The sequence below is a fragment of the Dromaius novaehollandiae genome, chromosome 4 (genome assembly GCF_036370855.1).
Source record: "Dromaius novaehollandiae isolate bDroNov1 chromosome 4, bDroNov1.hap1, whole genome shotgun sequence".
Taxonomy (NCBI): domain Eukaryota; kingdom Metazoa; phylum Chordata; class Aves; order Casuariiformes; family Dromaiidae; genus Dromaius; species Dromaius novaehollandiae.
Genome location: NC_088101.1, coordinates 26,637,146 through 26,661,121, shown reverse-complemented (window position 1 = coordinate 26,661,121; position 23,976 = coordinate 26,637,146). Strand labels below are relative to the sequence as shown.

At 39.5% G+C, this 23,976-nt stretch overlaps 1 protein-coding gene across 3 annotated transcripts; it reads left to right on the top strand.

The window, feature by feature from the left end:
- The first annotated feature begins 2,112 nt into the window (after positions 1 to 2,112).
- QRFPR (pyroglutamylated RFamide peptide receptor) lies at positions 2,113 to 23,732 on the top strand. Of its 3 annotated transcripts, none has more exons than XM_026096093.2 (7): positions 2,113 to 2,771; positions 17,521 to 17,679; positions 18,314 to 18,375; positions 19,193 to 19,428; positions 21,073 to 21,170; positions 21,352 to 21,427; positions 22,529 to 22,661. In XM_026096093.2, exons 1-6 carry the CDS (start codon positions 2,432 to 2,434, stop codon positions 21,396 to 21,398), a joined length of 942 nt encoding a protein of 313 aa, XP_025951878.1. In that variant the 5' UTR covers positions 2,113 to 2,431; the 3' UTR covers positions 21,399 to 21,427; positions 22,529 to 22,661. The 3 variants fall into 3 exon arrangements, with proteins under 3 accessions (XP_025951878.1, XP_025951879.1, XP_025951877.1); XM_026096094.2 differs by lacking the exon at positions 22,529 to 22,661 and adding an exon at positions 21,530 to 22,506; XM_026096092.2 differs by lacking the exon at positions 21,352 to 21,427 and having other exon boundaries at positions 22,529 to 23,732.
- The last annotated feature ends 244 nt before the right edge of the window (positions 23,733 to 23,976 follow it).

Genomic DNA, 23,976 nt, shown 5'->3' with positions numbered 1-23,976 from the left:
ACTGCAAGGCTAAAAAAGTTGCTAGTCATTAGTTGCAGTGGCTGTTTAAAAACTGGTAACATGCATCTGAAGCAAGGTATCTTTTCCAAAGTCTTTGGAAATGTTAAGGGAAGGGAAGAAGAAGAGGGGAAAAAAAAATTCTGGTAGTAGTACTGTCATCTGTTTCTGTTGCCTGTACTGGAGTATGTGACTGGAGATTTGGAAGAAAAAAAATGTTTTAAAATTTCTATGTTAGGATTACACAGAGTAAATATTTATTTTCTAGGTTCAGAATGTCTGCCGATCACAATTTTTACCAGGTTCATGCTGCTCAGTTTACAAAATTTTTGCAAAACTCCATCTGCAAATTTCGTTGTTGTTTCTTTTCATAGCAGCCATACCCTGAGCTTTTTGCTTGCTCTTGAAAGGGGGAAAACTAGAGTGCAATTATAGCTTCTTTTAGCTTTGCAAGGTGAAAGATTATCACCTGTGCACAAACTGACTGGCAGTATTTCTGTCTGTGGATCTGTCTTCTTCAGTGAGAAGAAAGTGTCATATTGATGACTCATCTACACAAAAAAGATTGCATGTGGTGGTATGAAAAAAACGAGTGTTTTTGACAGAGTGCAGTCTGGTACAAGTAGTATTTCAGCAGTTTTCCATGATCATGAATCTATAGACTTGTGATAAAAGAATAAATAATTTCTTTGAGGTCAAAGTTACATTTCTGGCAAACCCACCAGGTGTCCTTGTTAAAGTAGCAAGATTATTTCACCTGGATACTAGATACACAACTAAAATACTTCTAGACATTTAATTGGCTTAAGGAAAAATACACTGTTTATGTGTAGTCAATTATTTGTTAGAATACTTTTTTTTCAAACTCTGCTTTATATTTGAGAACATACTTTTTCATTCCTCTGATTATTATTCATAAAAGTGATATATTTTAAATTATTATAATTTATAAAGGTATGTACCTGCTAATAACAATCTTCATTTTGTAGTGTTCTACAGCTTCTCGAAGTACTTACAAACATTAATTGGTTAAGTATTACAAAGATCATGTAATGGTGTGACCTAAGACCCACTGCAGTAAATAGCAAAACTCTGTAGATCTCAGTGGAAACAGAAGAGGGTTTGGGGATGAATGATGGAAAGTATGGAGAATCATAATTAAAAACTGAAAAAAATCATGCTGGAAAATGTAATGTATCCATCTTTGGCAAGCGAGGCAGCAGGTAAGTTGCTGAATTCTACAAAATAAAAAGGTAATTAAGAAAAAAGAAATCATTTTGTTTCAAAAGGCTGTTTCATATATCTTTGGATAGGAACAAGGTTAGTACTGTCTCCTTACATGTGTACACCCTTTTCGGTTCTAGAGAAGAGACATGACCAGTTATTTTACTTAACAGCTGGATGAAACTAGGCTCACATTGCCACATTGCTTTGCTTTGTGACCTGCAGGAAGCAGCAAAGCAGGCAGTGGCTGATCCCTTGGGAGAGCTGGACCACAGGACACATGATAGGGGAGAACACAAATTGTCTGCCCAGAAAAATTTTCCCCTATGCTTTTCTCGCAGAGTGAGGGAAGCAGAGAAGTCATTTCAGTAACTTCAGCAGGTTTTAGACCAGGTCACCTCTTGTGACTCAACCATATTTACTCAAAGTATGATTTTAGTCAGGTCAAGGAGCTGGGTAATACTATTGATTTGCCCTATCTCTTTTTTGATGCCCGTGCTGTTATTGTTTCAGCCAAGGCCTTGTGCACCGATTCAGGCTCTTTTATTTGCTGTTCAGCTTAATGGAAACATGCCATGAGGTTGATTCCACAGTTTCAGCTCCCATCTTGGGTATTTCAAGCTTCCATTGGGGAAATACGTCCTGAGAGCCGCCGGCAGCTTGTTCTGGAGGGGATGAGGGGAAACGCTGGCAGCGGCTGGGCTGGGGTGCTCCCTCCGGGCTCAGGGAGTCGTGCCGGCGGGGGCCGCCCGGCGCCGAGGGGCCGTTAGCGGACCGTTGGCGGGCACGCGGAGGGCAGCGCTGGCCCCCCGCGCTCCGCATCGGGGCGCGGCCCCGCGCTGCGCGCTGATTGGCTGCAGCCTCATATTAAGGCCCCCCCCCCCCGACCCCGTCCTCTCTAGCCGCTGGTGGCGGCGGTTGGCGGCGCCTGCGGGCGCTGCCGCCGCTTCAAAGTTTGCCGCCGCGCGGAGCGGGTCGCCCAGCCGCTCTGCCTCCGTGTCCCGCTCGCACTGGGCTGGGCTGCTCAGGGCCGTGCGCGGGGGCGCCCCTGGCTCTGCTGGCTTGCCTCGGCGGTGCCTCCGCTCCCCGGTGCGGCGCCGCCCGCTCAGTCGGCGCCGCGTGTTTCGCCCCGCGGCGGGCCGGCGATGGCGGGGCACCGGCGGCGGCCCGGGCGGGCGCGCTGAGGGGGTCGGGGGGTCTGGGCGGCGCCATGCGGTCCCTGAACATCACCCCGGAGCAGTTCGCGCAGCTCCTGCGGGACAACAACATGACGCGGGAGCAGTTCATCGCCCTCTATGGGCTGCAGCCGCTGGTGTACATCCCGGAACTGCCGGGGCGCACCAAGGTGGCCTTCGTGCTCATCTGCGTGCTCATCTTCGCCCTGGCGCTCTTCGGCAACTGCCTGGTGCTCTACGTGGTGACCCGCAGCAAAGCCATGAGGACCGTCACCAACATCTTTATCTGTTCCCTGGCGCTCAGCGACCTCCTCATCGCCTTCTTCTGCGTCCCCTTCACCATGCTGCAAAACATCTCCTCCAACTGGCTCGGAGGTGGGTGTCGGGGGGGGGGGGGGCGAGGCGCGGGCTGAGGGGCCGCTCCCGGGCCGTTATGGGGTTGGCGACGGCTGGGGAAGGCGGAGAGGCTGCCGGGGGCAGCGCTTGTCGCCGCAAAACCCCGCGTGAAGCCGTTGTTCCCCCCCCCCCATCCCCGCCCCGCCCGTGAGGGGCTCCGCGCGAAGGGCGACAGGTGTCGCGCGGCCGTTGGGCTGCGCGCAGGAGGGCGCGCGCCAGGGACGAGCGCGGTGACCCGCCTGTGAAGGGCGCTGCTGGTCTCTTGGTATGTTTAATAGAAACGTATTTTTGTGAACTTCTGAGCACACCTGTGAAGTGCTTCGTACTCTTACAGCGTTTAAATTCTTTAAAACTTCAGACGTGTGTGCTCTCGGGAGCCGTTGGCCGTGCTCAGGCGTACACTTTCTCACGGGATTAGAGTTTTATCTCTAGGTGTTTAATTCCTTACCCTCAGTGTACTGTTACTTTTCAGCAGAGTTACATAATGGCTGCACCAACCCTTCAGGTTATGTTAAACCTCTCGTTCTTTTGTGCTCCCGTCTTCCTAAAAGTTGCAGTATGTTTGTAAGAAACAACAGATCGTGTGGTGCAGATGAAAGTTTTTTTATGTTTCTTCTCTCTCTTCCCCCCCCCCCCCCCCAATCTTCCCCAAGTTAAGAGATCTGGCTGACAAGTAAAACATCATTCCGTATTTATTCAGCTTAAATTCCTTTGAGATCAGTAGGCTTGGAGTTGGAACCCTTTAACCCTTCTCTAGAAAGAAGTGTATTCTTAAAAAACAGGGTGGGAGGCAGTGAGAAAACATATTCTAGGATATTCTGAATTTAAGAGCTGCTTATATGCAGGGTCAGGTATCTTGGTGACTGACCAAATGTAATACACAAGGAACTTGTCCAGTTTTCTTAGGGTGTAGGCTCTTTGGGTGTTTTTGGCCAGTGGCTTGGCTATTTATAAAGAAGCTTATCTGTAAACCAACTGTAAAGTATCAGCTTTTTGGGGGATTGCAGGATAGAAAATTTCATGACAACTATTTTTCTTGCACAGAATTTTCATTTATGTTGGAATGATAAATTATTTTTAAGACTTGCTTGTGTCTTTGGAATTATGTTATCCTCCCATTGATATGAAGGACCTTTGGGTAAGGTGTCACTGATGCCCAGGTGTAATTTTTTGCATTGTATTTCCAAAGAAGTAAAGCTATGAAAAGAAAAAGGTGGATTAACATTGCAAAAGGACAGTTCTCTTCCTTCTCCTGATCTTAAGACGGTGGTTGACAATCATATGTGGGAAAAAATATAAGGGATTGTTTTGCAGCAGACAAGATCTTGTCTTTCTGCAAACTGAAACATTTGTAACTGAAAGGCTATTCATACAGTGGCACCATTACATTTCAGTTCTCAAGGCTCCCTGTGATTCTGCTGTTGGGAGTTGGTGAAGGTTACCTTCAGAACATGGAGATTTAATTCCAGTACAGTCAATAGGCTAAAATATGGGATGGAAATTGGCAGATCAGAGCAGACTTGAAAACCACACTGCTGAAAGTCTAATCCAGTGAGAAGTAAGCTTTACTTTTTATCTCAAAACCAGGAACTTTGTAGGAGAAATGCTGAGCAGAGGAACAATAGGGGTAATTGATAGTAAGGATGATGAAAAATTATTTTTATGCAGCTGTTTTATTTTTTCACAAGCTGTCTTTAGGGAAGGCCACCACTGTTTTAAAGCAGTACAAGTGCTGAACCCCAAAATTAATAAGCATGTGCAATAACATTAAAGGAATACATTGGTATCTACTCTCGCATGTCCTTGTTTTGACTATTTTAGCTCTACTTCTCTTTGCTTAAACAAAATACAGCAGAAAGCTCTTGGAGGCATCAAGAGATTCCCCATAAAGGGGAGACGACTGGACTGGATTGCTTCCCGTAAAGATAACAAATGGGATATTTCTCCCTCATAGAGGGCACTCCAGTCTGTCAAGCCTGAGGCCCCGCAACTGACCAGAGTCATCTAGAAGTTGGGTGGGATGAAGCCCCTGCTGGAGGTGAACCACTGTACATATGGTAGAGGCACGTGGAGCAGTACAGGGAAAGTAAACATAATGTTCCCATTTACCTTCTCTTACGGGGAGGGGTGCTTGACAAAATCTGGAAGCAGTGGGGGTAAAAAGTATGATACAGTTGCAGGAAATGCCACCGACTGAAACCTTTGTGTTTAGATGTTCAACAGACCCTTGACTGTTGAAAAAGAGTTAAGTAAAATTTAAGGAAACAAATGAGATATAAATTGATGGCATTGCTTCAAGGGTATCTGATTTTCGAGGCTCACACTGTGAAGCATGAACAGCGATTACAGTCATATTGCAAATCAGAGCCTACCAAACTAGGAGGAGTCTTTCCATTGCTGGCTTTACTGGTGTAGTTTTTCTTTTGCCTCCCACTTTTTAGTCTGAGGAAAGCTTATTCTCGTCCACCTTAGTGCAAGACCTTTGCTCCAAGTAGCACAAGCTCCAATCCTGTTACGGACGAGGCACTTTGATTGCCATAATACATCCCTGCTGGAAGAGGTGGTGCATCCTGAGACACTTGCTCCTAGAAATATCTTTGGATCGCTGAGCATTTGGGGTCATTTAATTTCTTGATTTAGCTGCACTTGCTTCACTAAAACAAACACCTGTACTAGGTTATGTGAACTGAGACATAGGTATGTTTTGTACTGGCCTTTGAATTGGATTTGATTCTGGTTTTGCATGCTTGTATGCATATGTTTTGTTTCCTTCCACTTTCTCCTATTCTCGCTTCCAAAAAATCCACAGCAGAACAGAATGGGAGGTGTGATGGCAGAACTGCTAACACCTTTGATTATTGAGATTGTACATGCAAACACAAGAACAGCCACCCTTTTTGAGCAGTTGTTAATTTTTAAGGCATTTTGGGAGTGCTATTGGAAAGGACTAATTACCATTTTGGTGTGTCTAAAGTGAAGGATGTAATACTTTCATCCCAAAGGATTCCAGGTGCATAGTTTACAACAGAACTCCAGAGAAAACACTGATAGCTGGTGATGTAAAATAATTCAAACTGTGAATTGCAGAGAGTGGCTCGTATGATAGATAGTGTGTTTGTCTAAATTCTTTAGAAACTGAAGATTTCTCATGATCACTGCATTACATTTATTAGAACTTGCTCACTTCTGACAGATGGGAAAGACTAAGGCACTGGCATGACTTCTTCCTTAGTGTACTCCTTAATACATTTTAACTTCACTTACAATACAGCAACTGCAGTTTCAAGAAGCTGAATGTGTGCCTCCTTTTGCCTGGTGGTTATCCAGCATTAACATAGAACTGCTAGCTCTGCATAGGCAGCAACTGGAAACATTTTGGTCATCAGCATCATGACCAAAAATAGGTGATTCAGTCTTACCTTTGGTTCCCTGAGTGCTTAAGAATCTGTAAAGGTGTATGAGACTGTTAAAACGACAGCGTATGATGCAGCATCTTACTTATACTTCGCCATTAAGAAGGCTGTAACTTCTAGAAGACCTTCTAATGCAAGTGCTGCAAACTAATCCCTCTTATGTAGAAGATATGGGGGAAGATTTGAATTGCAGCTTTGGCATAGATGATCACTGGGATCATATTTATTAGTAAAGGTGGATAAAATAGGAAATTGAATAAGAAGCTAATCAATACATACAGCAAACGGGTAATCTCAGTGCAAACTAGATCAGTTGAAGATCTTGCTTTCATGTGATCATAGACAGGAGAGAGCAGTAGAGGTCTCATTGTCATACTCATGGCAGTACCATTAAAGATGAATTTCAGCTTTTGTGCCTGTTGGGCCAAACATTACATGAGATGCTTTATTTTCTGAAAATACTTAGCTGAGTAAAAGCAGTATCTGCAGTACTGCTTGAAGCAACAGGAAAATAACTCTTGATGTTGTGTAGTATAATAGCACCAGCAAAAGAAAAGGGCAGACATCGGGTTACTGTAGAGCAGATGAAATACATCATCTCAAAACAGATGCCAGAGGGTGGCTTTTCTTCACTGTTTACAGAGTAGTGAATCATCTGAGGCACTACTGGACACTCAAACAGCATTTGAGAGGCCCTTGGGTATCTTGCCTGGCCTCTAGCTGCTGCTGCAGAGAGGTGCGGGTCTTCTGTACATTCTCTGTTGTATCTCCCTGTTACACACAGGTGTCTTGCTTACTGAAGGCATCTAGAAGAGCAGTAGATGTCTGGTTTTAGGCACCTCAGTTGTTCTTTGGTATGGCAGCTCCTTGGTATGTATGTGAAAACTAAGTTGCATGTTGTAGCCAGTTCTGCATTTAGGGTGTTCTCAGTTCTTAGCCAACCATCTGGTATCAACAGTTATGCATCCCTACCTACAACATTTTCCGTGTTAGAATGTATAAACATCCCTCTCTGTGAGATTAAAAATAAATCTTAGCAATGAAGTTGGGGTTTTTTTGTCTGATATTCTGAGACGTCTCTATAGAATCTCATTTCTGTTCTTCAGTATGACATTAGAAACTTCTTCACTCTGACTTCTGGAATTTATTTGGAAATTGTTCAGTATCAAAGAAATCTCAAACTTTCTTGGCATACTGTTAAGTATGTTCAAGTGATCTGTACTAGACAGTAAAACAGGACATGAGGAATTCAGCTGTTTGTATCTCCTGTTTTTAAGGTTTTCTGACTTTCTGATTTAAGTTGTGTCTAAACATTTTACATCAAGTCAGGGATTTAAGAAAGACACTTCTGCCTCCTGCTGTGTAAGAGGTTGTCTCTCCAGATTGGTCTGTTTCCACAAGAACAAGATAATTTTTTAGTTCTATCCTGTCTGTGCCAATGAAATCCTGCCTTATCGTTCATTCTGCATGGCTCTGTTGATATTTTCAGGCATTTGCACATGAGCAGGAATAAAATTCTATATGAAGAAAGGCTGAGAGAGGATTTTACAGTGAATGCCTTAGCAAAGGAAGTAACAGGCTTAGTTTTATTATAATAGAGGGACAGGGTGACACCTGACTAAAATGAAAAGCAGCAAACAATGTTGACCAAAGGGAACTAATTGTATCCACACGTTTAACATAGTGTGTGTGTGGGGGGGGTTTTGTTTGTTTGTTTTTTTTAACAAGTTGTGCATCTCATTAGTGGATTTATGTGAGCATTAAACACAATGACTGACATAAAATATTTGCTGTTGCAGGAATTGGTTTAGTGGGGCGGTCACTTCCTCCTTTCTGTGGTAGAAATGATTGGAGATTTTTGCCTTGCACTGAGTGAACAAGGACTATGCTTGTCATTTGCTGCTTCTCTCCCTGTTAGATCTCCCCTTTTTTCAGGAGAGATCTAGATCTCTAACCCCTATCCCTCCCAAAAAACTCCTCCTGTACTATTTTTTCGTGCCACAACTACTCATAGTACAGTTTCCTGCAGTAGTTTTGTGTTCTAGCAGCAAAGCTTTGCTGCTTAGCTATCCCATGTCCTTGCACGTTTGTGTTTACATTTTTCACTTGTTGATTGCTGCATTTTGAAATAAGCTGCTGCTGATTCCAGTTTGCCTTTAAGACTCTGTGGTGCCTGTTGCAGTGGCTCTAAACCCATAAGCGGAGAAGCTGCCTGTGAACCTAGGAGAAAGGAGGGTGGATGATGCAGGGATGGGATAGTGCGGTGAGCTAGGCCAAGCTGTATGGTCCACTTTTCCAAATCACAGCATAGAGGCAGTGGTCTGGACTCTATGATGTGTTGGTAACTAAATTATGGGTTCTTCAAGGTGCGTAGTCTAATTGTGTGGGTTCATACCATGCTGTTTCATCTCAACTGCTGCTGCTGACTGTAAATAATCAGACTAAGCTAGCACAGATCCTACTTCATGTGCCATAGTTATACCTTCTTCTGGGCAGATGTATGTAAATTGTGTTCTTTTTCCTGTGTACGTAACATGTGAGGGACTTGTGCATCACAGCTTATATACTAAGGACATAAAATTCCTGTATACCCAAGAACTAATATAAAAAAATGTGTTGCCCAGTGTAGTTGGAAAGACCTTCAAGCGTATCATCTGTTATATGGTGGAAACTGTTTTGTTTTCTCCCCTGAACTTACATAATACAAGAAAGCAGACCTTGCTTGCACCTTGTGAGCTGGAGAGAACTGGTTTACATACTGTGATAGAGATTTACTCCATAGACTTAAGCACAAGGGCTTGGTCAATAAAGTTTTAACAGATCCAGTAGCAGTTTAACTTTTATCACAAAATGGCTTTAGAAATTTGCTTTTTTTACCTGAGTAAAAACAAAAAATGTTTTATATGGGTGATGAAACTGCTACCTCATACATGGGCAATGTTTGCTAATGAAGATATGAAGAATTGTTTAAGGGAACATCATTTATATTTGCAATTTTCTGAATATGTTATTGTTAGGGAAAGCTCTAATCATTGAAAAAACCATCCACTTTTCAGCCATGCATATGGAGTATTTTTGGGAACCTCTTAGCCTCTTGAAAAGGAGAAGCAATTAGTTATTTTAATTCCCAGTAATCCTGTGGAAATGATTTTCTTTCCCATTGGAAATGATCAGTATTAAATGCTTAAATGTTGTTTTCAGTAACAATTTATTGGAAGTGTTTACTGAAAGACTTATCTTGTAGAAAGGTAAATGTTTTTGATACATACTTAAAATATTAGGTAAAATATATTGTAAAATTTTCAAAAAAGCCACACATTTTTATATTGAGGGGATTTAAGTGGAAAGGGCCAAAAAGATACTTTTCTAGCTAGTTTTTTTCAATGGCCTTTTAAAAATCTTTGGAATATTAGATTCCTAAAACTACTTAATGGATTGCAAAAGGACTAAAACAAAATTATATTCTGAAAAATTTAGCTTAGCCAAAACGAAGAAAATGGCCTATAGGAATCTGAGAAATAGACTTAAGTTATCCCACTACCCTATTTAGCACAAAAAGGCTTCAGTCCATGCAATGACATCAGAAGGGTTAATGTGCTGGAGCTGTGCTTATCTGTGTGTTCGGAGTCGATGCTGTATATTTTATGAAGCGTAGCATAGAAATCTCCCAACTCTCTCTAAGACCTGGAATAGGTCTGACTTTGGGCTCTGTGTGGGGAAGCAGACAGTGGCACCCTTTTTCCTGAGCTTCATCATTTTTAGAACCTGAATTTGACTCATTGGATGTTGATTAATGACCTCAGATTGATGTCAGCACAAATTTTGGAGTTTGTCTTAAGAATATTAACTTCAGCTCAAGTGAAAATCTAGCCAGGCTTCTCATCCAAATCAGGCAAATTATTGTTTTTCAAGATTAAGTCAGAGATTGTATTCATCCTGTGTTTTTTTTGTTTGTTTGTTTGTTTTGGTCATTATGCCCTGATTCTGGACTTTATTTTTAAGGGGGAAGAATGCTTTGCATTTCCAGGTGGGAAATGAGGACTGATATTGAAAAGGAACAGCCTTCCCACCCACCCCCCCCACCCCCAATTGTAATTGTTGAGAGCCCTTCTTTTTGGAAAGTAATGAGAAATCTTCTTAACAGGAGGTGTGTACAAGCAGCCTATAGAAGAAAAATTTCAATTTTGAAGTCTCTCTACATTTTTAATTCTGTATATTGTACTTACCAGGTAATCTACCATATTGAGGTTTGATAGAAAAAAACCTAATTTCAGTCAAGTAAAAGTAATACATGAGCAAGCCAAGTAGTTCATGAAGACTGGCTTACCTTCTGAGAGCAGGTAATAAGGACTGAGAGTGCAGGGATGTGAGACTGTTGTATAAAGTGGGCCTTTAGCTGCCTAATCCTATGGGAATGTATATTTGCTTTTTTCTGCTTTTATTGCATTTTTCATCATTAAAAGGAAGAGGCAAATAATAATGATCTTGTTTTGTTTTCAATGATTTAGACACTGTAGTGGTTGGATTGAGATAAAGGATTAAATAGCAGAACAAAGTGCTTAGCTTGGAAATAAAATGAATGATGGAGCTTCTCTTATCTTATGTTTATCAAGTGAACCAATTTGGCATTAGCAAATCAGCAGGTTTAAATGAGCAGCTAGCTTGATTTATATAAATTTTGATCTTGTCTGGTATCTGTACTCTACAGCTCTTTTGCTAGAAAGGGATCGTCTTGCCAGTTAAGAATCGTTAAAATATGTTGTCTTTTTTAATTAAAGATAGTTGTCCCACAACTACTTTTTTGCTATATAAGAGGATATTTTATATGTTACTATGTATGGGTTTTTCCTTTAAGGAAACTTAGTATGTTATGTTAGAAAACAATGAATGGCTATATGATTCTCATTAGCCAAGTACTAAGGAGTTGTTGGATGGAAGCTGCACTGTAATTAAAATGGAGGCCTGAGTTTTTTTCAATGGCGTTACCTGTAGGCAGTGAATGAACTGTTCTAATTGATGTATCAGTCAAGTTTATTTGAAACAAGTAGATCTTATTCTCTCCTACCTCGTTTTTATTCATAGATTTGAAGAGAAAAGCATACTTTTCTGCTTTTGAATTGTTTCTCACCTTTTAAAATATGAATATGTCTAATTCTGATGATCAGAACAAGAGGCAGGTAGCCTGTGAGATGAAAGAAAACAATTTTGGCTGCTGCTTTCTTGATAGTGGCTGCGGATTTATGTTGATGATCAGTTGAGACAGCTTAAACCAGGTTTCTAAAAATTTGTGTTAAAACCTTTTTGCTTTTTCAGTGTTATTTCAGTGTGTATGGAAGCAAGGAAACATTTCATCTTCCCCTCCTTCCCCCATAGAGATAGTGATTACTTTCTTTAGCAAATACTTCCTTTGTCCAAATGCTGGTTAGCTTAATAAACCCCAAAACAAAATAAGAAGTGAGCTTTAAACAATCCGCCTAAAACTTCTTCTCTTCAGTGGTTTCTATTCTTTCCTTCTGTATGTTACTCTTTCACTAGTTGTCCTGTCTAGATAGCATCTGAAATTCTGTTCTAAAGAATGTATTGTTTAAAAAGTAATTAAACAAACAAACAACCTTTTCCAAGTACCTTTATCATGAAGATAAAATACAAATCCATTCTTCTTCTCAGATGGCTTGGGAGATAAAGAACTTCATTGTGTTCTCAATCCAATATTGATTTATTAAATATGAGCACGTCATGACAAGGATATCATACCTGATACAAATAACTGAAATATCTAACAGACGTCACCTCTCCCCCCGCCCCCCCCCCCCCCCAAAAAAAACCACCTTGATTTCATTGGTGAATGGCTGAATTGCTCTTGCTGTCAGACCTCTTATCACTGCAGTTATTCTGTTTGCTTTGAAACGTTAATGTGAAAACTCTGTGCTATAACACAACAAACTAAAGTTTAGGAAATGCCTTCAATGAAGAATATGTTCATGTGAAGAGGCAAAGGTTCTGTATTTATTTCATTGAATTGGCATTGCGAGCATTTTGTGGATCAAGAAGTGTGCTGAAGTGCTACTGGTTGGCAAAATGTTGGAAAACTGGGAAGTGATAAAATTGTTAGATATTAGCTGTTAAACCTTATTCTCTCCAAACTATATTCTAAACAGCTACATCCTTATTGGCTTGGTTAGGAAAAAAGGCCACAAGGAAAATGGTATAGTCCCTTAAAATGATCTGTTACTCTGTGATAAGCCTGAGTATAAACACATGAAAATTAGCTTGATGTGTTTTGAATATATGAGTGTTTCAGACAGGGAGCTGTTTCTTGCCTATCCTAGTCTTATTTTAATTATGCTGTCTAACCTATAATGTGCTAGCATAATTTGTGGGTTTTTTTGTTTTTTACAAAATGTGTATGTTTTGTTTATAATGGAAATCAGTATTTTCTTCAATTTTTCTAGAAGGGACTTCCAACTAACAAGCATATGAGAATGGGACTGTAACAGTTCTTCTTGCTGCAGATGAAGTTTGTTCTACATGAATGGGTTAAATACTAATTGAAATATGCGTGAATTTTTGGACCAGAGTCTGCACCTCAATACCTATTTTCCAAGAGAGTTCCTTAATACCTGCAAAGTTGCATGCTCGCTCTTACATTTTTCTGGCTTTGCAAATCCACAAGTATTCTTGCAGAGGCATGTCTCTTTCAGACAGAGACCCTGAAGGTGTTGCCCTTCCAGGATATCTGGGGGCCCTAGTGATAAGCCTTTCCCCCTGAAAGGGTGGAAAAAGAAGGATTCCAGTTGCTTTTTTCCACTTTCCTTGTTCAGTGAGTACAGCATTCACCCAATTTATGGAAAGTGAAGGAAGAAGAGATGCCACATCTGTGTTTTGAGTAGGCTGTGATCTAGTAAAACCTTCCTTACCTGTTTAATCAAGTCTTAGAAGCAAGGTTGTGTTTAGTATCTTAACTAGTGTGTCTAGTTTTGGACCCTCAATACAAGAAAGGAGTTGATAAACTGGAATGACTTCATCAGAGAGTCACCCAGATGTCTGGGGCAGGAGAACCTGTGCTTTGAGGAGAAGCTGAAGGAACAGGGCTTGCTCAGTCTGAAGAAGAGGCAGCTTTGGGGAGATCTAATAACAATTTGCTGTATGTGTGAGGAGTTTATTGAGAAGATGAGCCCAAGCTCTTCACAGTGGTACGTGGTGGGAAGATGAGAGACAAGTCTGTAGCAAGATGTTCAGACTGGATATAAGGAAGATGTTTTTCTGTGAACACTGTGAGAACAGTGCAGCAGAGGAAGAGGTTGCCCATAGAGGTTGTGCTGTCTTCAACTTTGGAGATTTTTAAGACCTGACTGGAAAAAGCCTAGAGCAACCTGGTCTGGCCTCATAGCTGAGCCTGCTCTGAGCAGGAGGTTGGACTAGAGACCTGAGGTCCTTTCAAATCTGAGTTATTCTGTGATTCTCTTCTATGCTTGGCAAGACTGAGGCAACTCTGCAAGGCCATGCTGGGAACCTGTTGCCTAGAAGTATCTGCAGGAAGAGAGCAGCAGAGTCAGCACTTTGAAGATTAGGCAGATTCCAGAGAACAAAATGACAATTTGATCTCTACATCCATCTGAAGCCCTTTCAGAGATCTAGTTCTAACTCAACAATAACAAGCTTTTTGTGAAGAAGAAATATGATTTAGGGTTTGTGGATTTGAAGTGTTTTGAAAAGAGCTACTGAAGAATTATTCTCCATGTAACTGCTCAGTTTCAGAATATCACTTGAATAATCAGTGTGGTCACATAAAGCTTTTTAAGAATCTGAAATAAGGGTTCCAGATTCTTTTTCATCTTTATCTCCACACCTCCACCATTCTGAAATAGTTATCTTATTTAAGCATAAATATGATTCTCATTTTCCATTTGTACGAAAGTGGAGAGTGTCTGTAGTTTGAAAATGTAGGCTCTATATGACTTACTGTATTGAAAAACTTGGAGAAAATCTGTCATTATCTATGCAGTTTGAAATGGCTGATGTCTGTTTGTAAATCATGAAAGTTTTAAAATCTAAGATTAGAACAGATTAGAACATTTTTGTGAAAATATATCCTATTTAGTCAAGTAGAGTGACACCTGTAATCTTAAAGGATTGAATACCATTCAAACAGGGATGATGGAGCTGGATCCAAAGCATGTTGATATCAGACTTCATTTGAAGTTGATGAGCATTTCATAATTTCAGAAGATAGGAAGCATTTGTATAGTGGGGGTGACAACTTAGGGCAAGCAAAAGAGCCCTGAAGCAATACTGTAATGTTAATGCAAGTTGATACTTGGAGACCTTGGCCTTAGTGGCATGAGAAGTTTTAGGGAGGTTGAAATACTGTTCTATTTTTACTATAGATGTATAGAGGCTTTTGGAATAGCTTTTAGCTGCTGCCCTTTTGAAAGTTTCGTGTTATTTCTGGATTATAAAAATGAGTATGGTGAACATGTTTTCCTTTGGTCACAAAGGTTCAATCCATCAAGGACCCAAAACGCATACCGTATGACTGAGCACGTGTTTCTATTTCAGCCAGTTCAGTCTGTAGTGAAAAGCATTTTTTTGTATCACATTTCTGGAAGTGGTGATGTGTCCTGTAGTTTAACATAGCGGGATCAATCTGTAGATATTATGGAGATTCTTTTCATTTTACTACCTCTTTAACAGTTACTTCCATGTAACTTAGTTGATTAGTTTCTGTGCATTTTCCTCCAGAGAGATAAGAAATAAGGAATTTCTGCAGACTTTTCTCCTGGTGATTCAGTTAAAGGCATAGTGGTAGCCTGTGCTGCCTTTGATGCATAATTATTGGGAAGAAAATGAGGAGAAGATATTGCTAAGAGGGAATGAAAGTCTCTGGGATCTTTTTACTCTTTCTTTGGGTGTTACCACCTGTTGAACTCTGGTGTTCGGTTTGCTCTCTGAATAGTTTACATGTAAGATGAAAATTCCACCAAGCTATTACAGTTTTAGTGAAAGTCACTGTCTGACTTCCATTACTTAAGTAGGATAACAAACCGACGTTGCTTGACTTCTGAAGAATTCTCTGGAATGCTGGGATTTTAGTAAAGGAGTAATGCATTAAAGTAAGATCCATATAATGAAGTAGTGTCACTCAGATGTACTGTACTTTTTTTTTTCTTTCCCAAACTATAAGAAAGAGCATATGACAGAATATTTTTGCTACAGCTCTAGCACTCAAATTTGGACTCATTTCTTTAATGAAATAGGAACTTAATAAACATTTTTCTTGGAGGTACAAATTTTGTTCTTCTGTTAGTTACTTATATAAGGAGTCACTTCTAGCTTACTCTGTCAATGAGAAAAAGAACTGGAAACCAATAATGGAAAACCTCCTTTTGATTCAGTACAATTTGGATCTGACCAAAGAACCTTTCAGCTCTGCTTTACTGATGGTAGTGAACTGATTTAGAGATTGTTCGTCATAGCCTCTTATCTGGCTGTCTTCAGCATTTGGCATGTGTGAAGAAAGCATGATTTGGGCTTGTTCTTTTTATCATTTTGCAATAGAATTTTCAGCCACTTTTGATTGAAGGACTGTATGAATTTGGCAAAGTGGGTCTGGTGCTCGTGTGTGTAAGTGCCTCCTGTACTGGGCTGGGATTACATTTCATAAGGGATTTGCTTTGTGCGCTTACTGAGGTAGAGGAAGTAGTGGTAGGTATTTTTATTGTATAAATTACAGTTGACATGATAAGATGCCTTATCTTGCTTTTTCTAACACCCTGGCAAAATATGCACCAGCATAGAGTGTGTCTGTGGTGAGAAGCAGACGTGCAGCCCAGAGTATCTTATTCCATGCAGTTCCTGCTGACTGTGCTGAGATTTCACTCAAGTAGCTCAAAATAGGGCCATGTGGTACATTATAATTCTGCTTTAAGCCAGATCTGCATGCATGCCTGCTGTGTTACTAGTGTTGAACACGTACTTGACTTCCATCCTTTCCCCCTTTGTCCTCTCCTTCCCTTTTTGGAGCTGCAGGAAAAAGTGACTTTGTTTGTTTGTTTGTTTTTTTGTTTTGGCCAGTGGGAATTGATAAGACCAGTAGCAAACCAGTTCCCTCTTGTAAGCTACAGTAGCTTCAGCCTGGTATACTGGACAGAAGTTTCCCTGTTCCTTGTTTCCTTCTTGAAGGGCAGGATTAAGTTTTGCTAGTTTCTTGTTTTATTTCTGTGTATGTGTGTTTTTTGTTTTGTTTTTTTAAATGCATAAGATGCACATAGCCATCCATATTTTAAGCTTAACTTAAAATTGAATCAGATATTCATTTGACTATTTTGAGTTGTATGGATTATCTCTGGGTAAGGCATGTGAAGAATAATTAATGATCAAGTACAGGAAATAACCTCAGCTGTTAATGAAATGAATAACTGATACTGAACTGGAGGGAACTGTGAGAACGCAGGTGTACAAAATTGCCTTAGAGTCAGAAATATGGACTGAAAGTGAATAAATGAGAAGTAGGTTGGGAAAGGTGTTAATAAAAGACTTACAGGAGAGAGTCATTCAAATCATAGCTGTTGAGATGGTTGAGACTTGAGAATAAGTAATGGAGAATGACTAATAATAGGCTAAGAATTAAATACCTACTTTCAGGAAGCTATAGCAGCAATGAAGGCCATAGATCTGTGCTAGCTGTGCATAAATACAGCACCTCACAGTAGGAAACTCTACAACTTTTGTGAAGCTGCACCCAGGAAACTGCATTTAATTCAGGCAGTGTCATTAGCATAATGTGTTAATCAGAGAAGAGTGAGAGCTGGAGAATGGAAAAATGAAGAGATTGAATTAAGCCCGCTAAAGGACTTCTATGTATCACTTGGCAGAATGGTGTTTTAAGTGCCAAAGTGTACAGAAATAGAGGTATTTAAATGAATGGAAGGAATGTATTGGTAACAGCAGAAAAGGCAAAATTCAAAACAGAAAACCCAAAATCTTTGTAAAACTGAGGGATAATCTGCTGAGATAAAAGATAGTATCCCTATAATTAGGGACATTTGAAAGTAGATGGTTGAAAATTTATTCCTGTTTTGTTTTTGACTGAGTTTGACTGATACAGAGCAAAGCAAGAACTCTTCTTTTTGCAGGTGTAATGACTATTGAAAGCTCCACTTGATGAATAGTTTTAAATACACAGCTTAGCAGTGTAGCTGTTAAAATAAATAAGCAGCCTTTTTTTCCACAATATCACTTCAGTAATGAAGTCTGATGTTAGTATTTTTTCATGAACTGCAAGAGTTGCGTAATTTACTTTCTGACTATTGCAGGTACCTTTGCTTGCAAGATGGTACCGTTTGTTCAATCCACTGCTATTGTAACTGAGATTCTCACGATGACCTGCATTGCTGTGGAAAGACATCAGGGAATTGTGCATCCACTGAAAATGAAGTTTGAGTACACAAATAAAAGAGCTTTCACAATGCTTGGTAAGATTTTAGGCATATCCAGTATTCATCCTGCACTGACTGTGTGTTTGGAGACTTAATCATGTGTCTAACTGGTGTAGATGGTATGAAGAGCAAAAGGCACTGATAGGACTAGTGATATAGAGGTGGAGTTAATGCTGAAATCTAGCAATGTTTATAAAATAGCTCAAGGATAGTGTCTGTGTGTGGAGTGATTACTAGCCAAAATCCTGACAATAAATCTAGAATCCTAAGTCAAAGATTTATTTGACTAGGACTCTGATAGACTTTTGACAGCCATTTTCTTTAAGAAGAAATATTCAAAATATACAAGCACAGCTAAAGGAATGTCGCAGTTGTAAATGGTCCTTCCATTGTTACACAGGGAACATAGGTAATATTGCTTATGTAAATTAAATTGTCCTTACACTCGGATATCAACAAATGAAGGTAGCTTGAAAGAATGAAGACTAATGATTGAAGAGGGTGCTGTTGATGTGAATGTTGACTGATGATTGCCATAGATTAAAAATATTGTTCTTAATTTAAATTGTTTACTTCACCTGACTCTCACAGATGAAGCTGTTAAACTCATTGACACTGAAACTTACACTTCTTGTTGTACAGAGTATTTAAAAAATGTATTTGTTTACAGGCATAGTCTGGTTGCTGGCAGTTATTGTTGGGTCACCTATGTGGCACGTGCAACGGCTTGAGGTATGTTAGGTGAAATGGAGATTTATGTTTTAAACTTGGCCCTTGCTGGACCTTTTTGCAAGGTTAGCAACAAGATTGAATAAGCTTTCTGACAAATGTGAGAGGGGATCAACAGAAACGAAGCTTTTGTTCTGTATGCCAACATGAGAAAGACGAATATTTAGGACTACCATGCTGTGGAAGAAAGACTACCAGCAGGGACTGGTCATACCTACATACCCCAATTATTTCAAAGAGCAATAACTGCAAATGTGACTTGCACTGTGCCTTGCTTTTGTTTTATAGGTGCACTAACACCCAGCAGTGTATGGCTTAGATTACTGTTTCAGGATAAAATAGTGTTCTCCAGGATGTGGAAGAACTGTATCTAGTTTAAAATGTAATTAGCTGTCCATTATAGTTTAAGGAGTTATTATGTACTGTTGGAAAAATGCCTTGTCAGAATCTGCAGCTTGTGGGTCTGAATGTTAACAGGAACACTTCATTAAGAAGGGATTTTTTGTGACATGTCTACATACTTGCAAAGTATGTAGCCAAGGTTTCCTTTGAAAATCCTGTTTAAAAAAAAAAAAAGAAAGGAAAAAAAAAAGTTTTGAGCACGATTACAAATCACAGCACAGCACATCCTGACCTCTCTGTCAACTTCAATAAATCCACCACTTCATGTGGAAAGTGATTGGAAGAATTTTCTCGCTTTGAAAGTTCTCTCTGTTGAATCTCTGTCATTATATTAAAAGCAAGGAACATTTGAATGTGCTTGGTCTGTATGCTTGTGGTGATTACTGTAGTTAACTCATCTCCTTTACACTTGTTGCAGGTTAAATATGACTTTCTGTATGAAAAAGTGTATGTCTGTTGCTTGGAAGAATGGACCAGTCCTATTTATCAGAAGATATATGCCACCTTCATTCTTGTTATACTCTTCCTTCTTCCATTGATGTTGATGCTCTTCTTGTACACTAAAATTGGTTATGAACTCTGGATTAAGAAACGAGTGGGAGATGCTTCAGTTCTTCAAACCATTCATGGGAATGAAATGTCTAAAATATCAAGGTTTGTAAATAAAATATCAAGGATCATAAAGTAAAAAACAGCTGGAACTTTGACTTTTAAAAAACAGATTCGTTCTTCTGGCAGTTCTCGAGAACCAGTGCAATAAAGTCTGTCCTTATCCAGTGGGAGGTCTACAAGCATGGCCCAGATTTTTAAAGCTAACTGGCTATTTATCACTTAGCTGCCTGATTTAAGACAGCTTAAACAGATTGTTTTCATCAAAGTATACAGTAGACACACTTTGGAAATCAAGCCACTTCAATAAATCTCATATTATGCATTGTGAAGTTGTTGCTTTTAAAAGATGTAGGCTGTGAGTTAGAAAATGATTTGGGAAAATGCTGCTATATTATTTCCATATGTTCTTTGGAAAGTTCTTGATACAACTCCAAGACTGTGAACACTGCTTTATGAGCCCTTTATAGGTTAAACTGGCACATGGGGAGGAAAAACAAACAAACAAACAAACAAACCAGAACTCGCTTTAAAAACTACTTTGATACAATTTAACTTGATATAGCTTCCAAAGAGATCTGAATGTTCTGAGATTTGTTGTGCCTTGTGAGGCTATCCAGATGGTAACTCTGTATCTGAAAAGTTATAAACCCAATAATTATCCATTGGACAAATAAATAAGTTTATTTACATTTATAATAACTTTGCTTATTATAAATAGGCTACCTTTCATATTACCTCACACTTTTACTTTTAATTTGGCAAATTGATCTGTTACCTGACGTACTAGAAACCTGTAATAATTGTGTGCGTTGAGGAAAGTATCGAATGAAGTACAGACTGTAAGGAAAATACTAGCAAGCAGCTTAAAGACAAAAGATTCCTTAGATGAATGTCTGAGGAAGTGCCTCAAGAAGCAGACCATTATCAGTCAAACTGATGGAGGATGTGATCTCGCATCATTTAGGGTGACATTCATCTAAACTTTGTGTTGGTCCTCAGCTAGTGAACATTTCACATAGCAGAGAGAAGATCCTGTAATTGCTGCCAGTGAATTGTTACTTCTTTAACTCAAGTGAGAGGTCTATCCTGGGATCTATAAAACTAGTTATATTGATGATATCAATTCAGGAACAATGATAAATTCATACGTATGTAGAGTCTGTCAGATTTAGGGCAGGGAGTGCATCCCTTGCTCCTTATTCCAGCACTTCACCTAGCAACAAAAACTCAATTTTGGGGACATAGCCTCACCTGCTCTCTGTCAAATTCTCTGTGTAATGAGGTACTGCAAGTACAGTCAGTGCTCCCAGTTCTAGGAAGGGACACTTGTTTTTTGAACTATAATGGAATTTTAAGTGTTTTTCAACATCTGTTACTACTGGAATTATATTTGCTTAAATAGAGTGACAATGCCTTGCAAGACATGCTAATGTCATTGCTTGCTGCAACTGCCACATGCGTTGTTTTCCCTGAAAGAGAGAAATTAAAAGATGTTAATTTATGCACCAGATGTATATGATACTACAGTTTTTTATTTCAAAAGGAATTATGTACTTCAGAGCATTCTCGCAAGAAGTTATTTGCATCTGCATCCATCAGAACATACTTACAGATTTAACTCAGTGAAACTTAGGTTAACTTACATAACTTAATGATTCAGTGTAAAATGTCTTCGTGCAATTTCAGGAAGAAGAAGCGAGCAATTGTTATGATGGTGACAGTGGTGTTTCTCTTTGCAATCTGTTGGGCACCTTTCCATGTGATTCACATGATGATAGAATACAGTGAGTATCTGCCATGTGTCATACAGTAAAATCTTTTTTAGGGCTTTTTTTTTTTCTTTTTCAATAATGGAACTGCAGATTGTGAAATGCTAGTGCTGCTGCAGCATTTAGCTGTAAAATACCTTCTGCTAGCAAAGGTTAATGTTGTGCTTATAAATCCTGAATCACTGTCTTGTAATAGAGATACATAATCAGCAAGAGATGAATTTCTCTGAAGTCTATGAGTGATAGACAGATCTGCAGTGCTCACAGAAAATGTAAGTACATTTCAAAAATCTCTTATCAGATGTAGTGTTTGAGAGAGTAACATATGTGAGAAATACTGATGTGTCAGCCAGGTCTCCTCTTCCCTGCTGTAGCACTACAAAAGATCTGTGTCTTGCTGTAAACCACGCCTGGAGTTTTTGGAGAGGGTGGGAGAGGGCACTGTTGGTCTCCCTCCTTCTACGTGGATGCAGTGATAGCAGGTGGGACTATGCAGCTAGCCATGTGTAGGAACACCGAAGTGTTCAGTACCAGCTGTGCTCCACTTGCAAAGCAACAGTTGTCTCTTTTTCTTCTATTGCAGATAAGATCATAGCAGGTAAATCAGTAGTGCTACAGCCAGTCAGATGAACCAAATCATGTTCATGTCTGGACAGAACCAGAAATGCTTAAGCTGTAACTTTTAAAATTGTCTGGATTGTCCCATATTGAGATTGTCCTGAACTGTTCTATGTAACACTTCACTCTCTTTCCGCTGTCAATTTCAGGGATTATTTCCACTGCTTAAAAGCCTTATTTGGCTCACAATGTAAACCCTTGTACAGCTTATTCCAAAGTTTCTTAGCCAAGTATTTGAATTCAAGAAATTCGGAGAATTCTGTGATCTCGAGTAATTAAAATGTGAGATATCAACAAGATGCATTTTTACTCCATGAGCCTATCTGTGTCAGCTCAGAGAAACAAGTTGTGTATGTATAGTCAGTGAAAACAGGGATTAGTGTTATTGTGGTAAAGTACTTACAAATTTCTCATGAACGTGAGCTAGTCAGAGGAATGCTTCAATAAACAAAGCCTACATTTAGCAGACTGGAGGCTTTCTGTCACTTGGCCGTTGGGCAAGATTTTTTTTTATTATTACTTTTATTTATTTATTTACTGGCTCATGAGTTGTGTCTTTCAGACTACTCTGTCCTTCCTTACATGTATACAAAGCAGGACTGTATGATAGGTCTTGATCTTTGCTTGCTGTTGAAATCCTATTGCTTTCAAGATACTAGACAAAAGCTTCTAATGCCAGACTGGATATAAATGGGCTTAGTAATGGGTATTCATACCATTCTGTGCTTACGGCATATTTCCTTTTTTCTTTCCAGGTAACTTTGAAAAGGAGTATGATGATGTGACAGTCAAAATGATCTTTGCTGTTGTCCAAATTATTGGATTTTTCAATTCTATTTGCAACCCTATTGTGTATGCTTTTATGAATGAAAACTTCAAGAAAAATTTTCTGTCTGCCATCTGCTTTTGGGTTGTCAAAGAAAATGCATCACCAGCCAGGCGACTTGGGGACTTGGGGATTACTATGAGGCGGCAAAAAGCAAGTGTTTCTCGAAGAGATCCCACTGACTTGGACGAGGCTAGGAGGGAGGCATTCAGCAATGGCAACATAGAAGTCAAATTCTATGATCAGCCAGCTTCGAAAAGGAATTTGAAACGGCATCTTGCCTTATTCAGCTCTGACCTTACTGTGCATTCTGCTTTGGGAAACGGACAATAACATCACAAAGGCTTTTAGAATGAAGAAAGCCTTCCCTTTATCTGATAATTTTGAACAAGCCATTTTAAATATATTTTTTCTATTTTGCATGCTGCAAGGAGAGGAAAAATATTCAATGGATTATGATAATGTCTGAATAATGGGTCAGAAACTGCAATATATTTTATAGATGAGGGATAAAACTTTGGAAAACAATATTACTGCATAATTTCCAGAAAAATGTTTTTCTTCCTAAGCTAACATAGGGCTTCTGTGCCCTCCACTCTAGGTAAACCAAGCAACTGCTGCTTGCTTTGTTTACTTTTTATCTGGATGCTCACAAACCGTTGGACCATTCACAGTTGAATGTAGTTTGCCAGAAGATATAAACCGTGGAAAGTATGCACACTTCCTTTGAACAGCTTCAGAATCTCACCTGGGTCTAACATTGTCTGTAAGATCTACTGTCTGCACTCCAAAGACAGAGAAACTTGAAATTTGAATTTAAGAAAAATGCAGAAGAGATGCAGTTCTGTTTTTGCAAAGTATATGAAAGAACCAGCCAGAATTTGACTTTGAAGAGACGAAGATTTAGACTTTGCATGCTCAGATTTTGTAAACAGAAAGCATATTTGAAATTAATAATACATGCATAATCAATGTGCTGTTTTTACAGGTTAATTCTCTGGGTAAAAATATAAATGCAAGTAAACAGCATTGTTCCTCCTGAAAAATGTAGAATTTGAAAAAGTGCTGTAAGAATCAAGGGTCTACAGATGCTAGAGGTGTGTTCTATAGAATAAACACTGAGTTTTACTTAAGGTTGTGTTTTGGATACATAGCTTATGGGTTGAAGTAGTATTGTTGCCGTGTTCTGGAGGAATACAAGGACCAGCCCCAGAACCTGATGGACTCTGCAGAAGACTTTCAATTGAATACATGGTCTTTTGACCAGGCCCTTTGCTTCTGTCAAGCACAGATTTTTTTTTCCTCTGTTTTCTCTCCCTCATCTTCTAAGTAGATAAATCATTGTCTAACAGGGCCAGTGTCGTGTTATTTTTAGGC

Coding starts and splice junctions, on each gene's coding strand:
- QRFPR (XM_026096092.2), top strand. CDS start 2,432: ATGCGGTCCCTGAACATCACCCCGGAGCAGTTCGCGCAGCTCCTGCGG. Junction 2,772..17,520: donor CTCCTCCAACTGGCTCGGAG/GTGGGTGTCGGG, acceptor TGACTATTGCAG/GTACCTTTGCTTGCAAGATG. Junction 21,171..22,528: donor TCACATGATGATAGAATACA/GTGAGTATCTGC, acceptor TTTTCTTTCCAG/GTAACTTTGAAAAGGAGTAT.